This window comes from Chaetura pelagica, unplaced genomic scaffold (genome assembly GCF_000747805.2).
Source record: "Chaetura pelagica isolate M959 unplaced genomic scaffold, ChaPel_1.0 scaffold405, whole genome shotgun sequence".
NCBI classification, from domain to species: Eukaryota; Metazoa; Chordata; class Aves; order Apodiformes; family Apodidae; genus Chaetura; species Chaetura pelagica.
In genome coordinates, this window is record NW_009953489.1 from 1,434,975 (window position 1) to 1,442,278 (window position 7,304).

At 48.7% G+C, this 7,304-nt stretch overlaps 1 protein-coding gene across 2 annotated transcripts in view; it reads right to left on the reverse strand.

Annotated features, from left to right (window-relative positions):
* The window catches only part of LHX2 (LIM homeobox 2), a 32,724-nt gene extending 25,741 nt beyond the window's left edge, over window positions 1-6,983 (reverse strand). The window contains exons 1-3 of one of the 2 annotated variants that reach the window (XM_009998823.1): window positions 6,729-6,983; window positions 2,382-2,587; window positions 1,266-1,648 (exon numbers count right to left, since the gene is read on the reverse strand). In XM_009998823.1, coding sequence (XP_009997125.1) covers window positions 1,266-1,648; window positions 2,382-2,587; window positions 6,729-6,953 — 814 coding nt within the window. In that variant the 5' untranslated portion in view covers window positions 6,954-6,983. The remainder of the gene's footprint in view (window positions 1-1,265; window positions 1,649-2,381; window positions 2,588-6,728) is intronic. The other variant, XM_009998824.1, reaches the window with a different exon arrangement.
* Window positions 6,984-7,304: the final 321 nt, after the last annotated feature.

Below are 7,304 nucleotides of genomic sequence, written 5' to 3' on the forward strand. Positions count from 1 at the left end.
ATAATAATAATAACAACAACAACAACAACAACAATAGTAATAGTAATAATAATATCACCTACGCCCTATGGCACATGTCTGAACTTGATAGATTAAAAAAAAACAAAGGTGCTGGAAGCAGGAGAGAAGTGCAGACGACACTGAAGCAGCCCAAGCAAAGAGGCAAACGAGCTTCGCCTGCAGAGGCTGAGCGCGCAGCTGAGCGCGCAGCCTGGGGAACCGCGGGGCTGATGTAAACCCACCTCTGCCTGGCATTCTTCTAATAAAGTCAAGATCTGAGAATTTTCTATTGCAAAACACTTTTTTTCCTTCTGCATACAAGGCGCAGTGCTGGAAGACCCAGCGATCACAGCGGTTCTGGCGGCCACTTACACGGACGAGAGGAAAGGGGGAGGCAGGGATGGGGGCGCAGGAGACTGCTCGAATTCCCTTGCCTGCAAAATTACAGTGCTGTGGTGGTGGGAAAGTTAGAGGAGGAAACACCTCAGAAAGTTTGCAGCTCCATGCAGGGAGCCTGGGAGACAGGGTTTCAGCACAGACTGCAGGCTTCTGGCTGCTGCCAGGTTTGCTGCATTTCTTCTGGCTGCTAATCTGAGGTAGGAGGAAGAGGCTGCCACTCGGGGCGGCCAGGGTTTAGAACGGGGATGGATGGCGAGAGTTTCCCGACTCTTCTGAGTCACATCTGACGAAGAAACTCCTGTCGAACTCGCTACCAGGCCGGCCTCTCGGCGGCCTGCAGGCCCCTGCTGCCTGCAGCCCCTGCCCGGGCTCCGCGGGCACCCGCCCCCCCAGCCCGGCACCCCCAGACACGCACACCCCCTCCCCCCCGCAGCAGGTCCGTGGGGAATAGCCACTTTCTTACTTTGCCTCTCTCTTCCAAAATTCTGAGGTACAAGAGCTCTGGACAAGGGCAGAGTAATTCACCCATCAGCAAGCCTTTGAGTGTAGCTACTAAAGAAAATTCACAGCTCTCTAAAGTGCTAAGTCACAATCTCTGGTTTCCAGATTTCATTTCAGGCCAGTCTGCCCTTTCTCCCCATCCTTAACCAGGTGACCTTGCTTCAAAACATTTTATTTCCAGCTGAAGTGAAAAATGCTAACATATTAGCTTCTGTAATTGCAGTTTGACAGCACTTGATCTCAATAATTATGCTGCAGCTAAACTATTATTAACGGTTTAAGCTAAAATAAACAGAAATCCCCCTTCGGAAGTTAACAGAAACAAACCATTTGAATTGCTCTGGGGGAAGATGGGGGTCTCTTACCTGCGTTGTAGGCTGCCAGATCTGCCCCAGGCCCCGGGCTCTTCCTTTTCCTGGGTCTCCCCTTCTGGACAGTCCCCACGCCGTTGTAATAAGGCAGTCCCAAAGTGTTGGCAGAGCCCGCTCCCAATGCTGGACCCTTCCCAGCGCCTACATCCGAGTGATTGAAATGCACCTGGTACTCCCCCTGGATGAGAGTCTCGAAATGGAGGCGGCAGTACACCAGATTGTCCTTCATGCCAAAGTGATCGCCGGTGGTCAGCATCTTGTTGCAAGTGGTGCAAGTGAAGCAATTTAAGTGATATACCAAATCCCTGGCCCTCATGACCATCTCGGAGGCAGAAATCCCCAGGTGACACCTCGCACATCTCTGCACCGAAAACCTCCTGCAAAACAGAACGGCCAGAGGAGACGGTGAGAGGAGCATCCCCCCTCCCCCCTTTCGTCGGGTGCGCCCGGAGGACGCCAGAGGGAAGAGGGGCTGCGGGGTTAGCAGCACAAAGCCGGGAAGCTTGCGGAGCGGCTCCGCCAGCAGGCGGGCACTGCGGCAGGGAGCCCGGTGGGCTCAGTCTCACTTCCCACCTAAAGGGGCAGCTCCTGTCCCGCCAGCTCCTACAGGGAAAACGCACCGACGGCCGTCCCGCAAACTTCCCCAGGGCCGAAGGAGGCCCCAGGCAGCCGTCAGTGCCCGGGGCTCAGCCCCATCCCTCTGCCCCTGCAAAGGGACGCGGGCGAGGAGGGCGAGCCCTTCCCCAGAGTGAGGGTGCCACTCCGTTCCATGTCCAGCGTGTCCAGGACAGGGAACACGCTTAACTCTCCTTGGCCATCGCACTTCCTTTGGCATCCCAAGGAGCCGTGGCAGGGGACGCGTGCTTGAAGCCCCCAGCACCCGCCAGCAGGCCGGGGGCAGCCGTGCCCGGGCCGTGCCCCCTCCCGGGAACACGGGCTCATCCCCACCATTACTGTCCCTCTCCAGTGGGAGGTTTTAAGACCCCACAGCCTGTCCCATGGGGACCACGTGCCCACGGATTCCCTCCGCAGTCTCTTCAGGACGGGGTTTGCTCAGAGCGGGGGTCCGCAGGTGCCCCCCTCCCAGGCTGGGTGAGGAGCAGGCTGTACCTGTAGTAATCCTCTTTGCAGTAAATGCTGCCGTCCTTGCTGAAGCAGGTGAGCTCGGACTCCAGGTTGAGTTTACATTCACAGCACTTCAGGCAGCGCATGTGCCACTGTTTATCCACAGCCAGGAGGTAATAACGGTCGGAGATTTTCCCCCCGCAGCCGGCGCACAGGGCAGCCCGGTCACTGCTGATGGAAGGCATGGTCTGCTGGGGGAAAACAATTACAGACCGTTAACGAGAGGGAGAAACTCCTGTGCACTGCTGGGCTCCCCCCTCCCCTGCCCGGCTGGGGCTGGGCTTCTCCTCTGCCTTGCAGGGGCTTGGCAGGCTCAGAGGAGCGGAGCGGGGGCTCCGAGCCCGGCCGCCCCGACGGGACGCGGGTCTCCAGGGTCCCCCGGCAGCCCACCTTCCCGGGAGGAACGGGGAGGAAGGCGAGACAAGGGAAAAACATCCTAGGTTTTAGGGAAGGCGTCCAGAGGAGACCCAGGACTTTTAATATTTGTATCTTTTTATTATTATTATATTTTAAATATTTTTCGGAGCAAGGGAAGATGCTGGTCAATAAACAGGAGCAATAAGCACAGAGCAGGGCAAATCGCAGATAGTTAATTTCAAAATTTATTATTATGGATATGCTGAGGGTGTCTGCATAGTTAATGCTCTGTGAGTGCGTGTATGCGGAGTGTGTCTCTGTGTGTATTTTCCTAGCTATAAAATTCCGAATGAATTACGATCAAACTCCCCAGCAGTCACAGAGCCACAGACACAGGTCTCCGCAAGCTGGTTCCCAACAACACGTCCCCGAGTCTGCTGTGACCCAAAGCACTAAAGGGATCAGTAAATAAAACTGCGGAAGGAGACGGGCATCACTAAGTCCGAGGTGCAGAATGTTTTATCAGGAAAACGAAATAGGGGGAAACGTCTCGGAAAGAAAGTGGGGAAAACAAAACTGAGCACTTTAGATTATGCTGGGATAAACTTGGAAGCAATAAAACTAAATGTAACCCCTATATAATTTAATAGTTTAGTGTCAAATCGCAATCCAAACGAAACCCCGCAAAAAACCCCAAGCACATACATAATCTGTCAACTTCTACAAAAAATGAAAGAGAAAAATACCGGAAACCGTTCAAGCACGCTTATTTATTTTAGCCGGCACCTTGACCAGAATCAGGAGAGGAGGCTGGGAGGGGAGCAGTTTATGGCAGCCCTCGCAACGTGCTGCCGTCCCCTTCGTCCCAAACTCACCAGCACCCACTTTGCACAAAAGCTGCGGATTTCTTATTGTGCAAGAGAACTCCAGACATTTTTTAAAAGATGTGACAAACACGCAGTTTGTTTTGATTGGGGGGGGAGAAGTTGTTTGTTTACTTTTACTTCCTCTACAGCCTTAAGTCCTTAAGCAAAGCAAAAAGAAGACAGCAAAGAGGAAAGAATACGAAGCTATTTTTTCAGCACAGCCTGGACTGATTACTTTCATCCCGTACTTGCAGAGATCACCGAACCCATCGCGGTGAGCGCTGCTCTTTGCACGACACCATTCCCACTAGCAGAACTACATTAAATAAAATGATGGCACCACGTTGCTATGTTGGCCTCTCAAGTCCACTGTAGCTTCGCTCTTTAAGGCATTAAGTGAACTCTGATTAGGGATCGGTTTATAACCAAAGTAGTTTCTTGTAAATCCACTTCCATTGAGATACAGTTTTTCTGCCTTTTTTTTTGTCTCCAGGGTCCCCCGGCAGCCCACCTTCCCGGGAGGAACGGGGAGGAAGGCGAGACAAGGGAAAAACATCCTAGGTTTTAGGGAAGGCGTCCAGAGGAGACCCAGGACTTTTAATATTTGTATCTTTTTATTATTATTATATTTTAAATATTTTTCGGAGCAAGGGAAGATGCTGGTCAATAAACAGGAGCAATAAGCACAGAGCAGGGCAAATCGCAGATAGTTAATTTCAAAATTTATTATTATGGATATGCTGAGGGTGTCTGCATAGTTAATGCTCTGTGAGTGCGTGTATGCGGAGTGTGTCTCTGTGTGTATTTTCCTAGCTATAAAATTCCGAATGAATTACGATCAAACTCCCCAGCAGTCACAGAGCCACAGACACAGGTCTCCGCAAGCTGGTTCCCAACAACACGTCCCCGAGTCTGCTGTGACCCAAAGCACTAAAGGGATCAGTAAATAAAACTGCGGAAGGAGACGGGCATCACTAAGTCCGAGGTGCAGAATGTTTTATCAGGAAAACGAAATAGGGGGAAACGTCTCGGAAAGAAAGTGGGGAAAACAAAACTGAGCACTTTAGATTATGCTGGGATAAACTTGGAAGCAATAAAACTAAATGTAACCCCTATATAATTTAATAGTTTAGTGTCAAATCGCAATCCAAACGAAACCCCGCAAAAAACCCCAAGCACATACATAATCTGTCAACTTCTACAAAAAATGAAAGAGAAAAATACCGGAAACCGTTCAAGCACGCTTATTTATTTTAGCCGGCACCTTGACCAGAATCAGGAGAGGAGGCTGGGAGGGGAGCAGTTTATGGCAGCCCTCGCAACGTGCTGCCGTCCCCTTCGTCCCAAACTCACCAGCACCCACTTTGCACAAAAGCTGCGGATTTCTTATTGTGCAAGAGAACTCCAGACATTTTTTAAAAGATGTGACAAACACGCAGTTTGTTTTGATTGGGGGGGGAGAAGTTGTTTGTTTACTTTTACTTCCTCTACAGCCTTAAGTCCTTAAGCAAAGCAAAAAGAAGACAGCAAAGAGGAAAGAATACGAAGCTATTTTTTCAGCACAGCCTGGACTGATTACTTTCATCCCGTACTTGCAGAGATCACCGAACCCATCGCGGTGAGCGCTGCTCTTTGCACGACACCATTCCCACTAGCAGAACTACATTAAATAAAATGATGGCACCACGTTGCTATGTTGGCCTCTCAAGTCCACTGTAGCTTCGCTCTTTAAGGCATTAAGTGAACTCTGATTAGGGATCGGTTTATAACCAAAGTAGTTTCTTGTAAATCCACTTCCATTGAGATACAGTTTTTCTGCCTTTTTTTTTTTTTTCCTTCCCGTTAACAAAAATACTCTGAGATCCAGAAACGGTGTTTAAGGACCCACTATTCTATTTCACTACTTGTTACATACACGTGTATGTATATACATTATATATAGATACATAGAAGTATCATGTCACAGTATTTATTCCAGGAAAAATAATTTTATATTGTTTAATTCTACGGAGAAATGTTAACTTTTCCAAAGAAAACCAAAACCATTTAGATTAGAAACCACGTTCCACCCTTACAGTATAAAAGCTGTTTTCCAGCCAGTATTTCAGGATTAAATACTCTCACTGTCACCTTTCAGTAAATTTCTACATAGCATTGAGAAATAACACATAGTGCTGAAGTTTTTAAAACCAAGAACAGATAATCTTTCTTGCATATGCCCGTATCAGCTTACAAGACAGCATTTCACCAAAATACGGGATCATTTGACTTCAGAATTATCATATCAACCAAGAAAGCACACATAAAATGTCGAATTAGTTAACACATTTCAGAAATCTCTTCCACTTCGCTAGCTTAACTCTGGTGGGAAGGATGCATCTTTTTATTTAAATGTATTAACATACAAGTACTACAAATCAGCAGGCATCATATAAAAAGTAGTAAAGTTATAAAAATTTGCATCCACCCGTCTCCCTGAAACACGTCCTCTAGTTGTTTGCTATGTTTGCAAACCCAGTGTTCATATATATACATATATAACAATTGTTGTAGTTTTTTTTAAATAGTAACTTAAAGGCACTCGAGTTTGTTGTTTTGTTTTGCCTTTTTTTTTGTTTTGTTTTGTTTATAAATGCCTTAAAGACTCCCTCAGTGTAGACATTCTCCCTGAAAAATAACACAGAACTGGATCTGTGGTGCTCATGTTCCCATTCTGCAGACAAAAATTTCACTGTGCCAAAATGCTATCTGTTTGGAAGCATACTTTGTCTCTTCCCAAAAACTTTGGAAGGCCGGACAGGCTGGGGGAAGGGAAGGCGTTCTTGGACTCTACCAAAAGGCTGGTTTATCTTTCTCTTTTCTCGCAAGAGCAGCACTGTTAATTTCACCCAAGCGTTACTATTACTATGCATATTATTAATAATTAACAGTTTCATGCCTTTCCCCACGGTTTTCTTTAATCTTTCGGGGTGCCTTTCTGCTCAATTTTCTTCTGATTTAGCATTTTGCATAGGTTTCCCCCCGATCCGTTATTTTAAGGGAAAAGCTCTATCTCTGAGGGGTGCATTATGTTTAGGGGGTGAATGACTCCCATTCCTTTGCTTCCTACCGTTTCGGTCTCTCCCCTGTCTATAGCCGAGCTGATGGCCGGTGCTTCGCTTTTGGTTCTCCGATCCATCTCGTCGATGACCCCGTGCATCTCCGAGCCGGACAGACTGTGGAAAAGCATCGCTGAGGAAGCAGAGGAAGAGGCCCCGAGTTGCTGCTGCTGACAGTTGTCGGGGTCCCTGCAGGAGCCCAGAACTTGCATTAACCGGAGCCCTCCCCCATGCATCTAGCACGGTCGCCCCGTCTCTCCTTGGGCTCCGGGCTTTTCACCCCGGCAGAGTTCTCCGGAGCGCAGCGCAGGCACTGATCCGAGGGGGATGGGGTGCAGAAAAGGCGGGCGAAGGGAATGTGGGAGAGGGGATAACTGGTGGTATAAGCTTCGGGGCTCGGATCTAGTCTGTTGCGCGGCCCCGGCACGTCCCTCTAGGAGGCTTCTTCAGTGCAGGGCTCATTGCCCCAGGTGCAGTCCCAGGCTTTATGCTCTGGCCCAGCTGGCAGAAGGCTGGGCAGGTTTACGGTTGGGAGGGATTAATAAATAATAGGAATATAAAAAATTAAACCATCTTCAGTGAGAAAT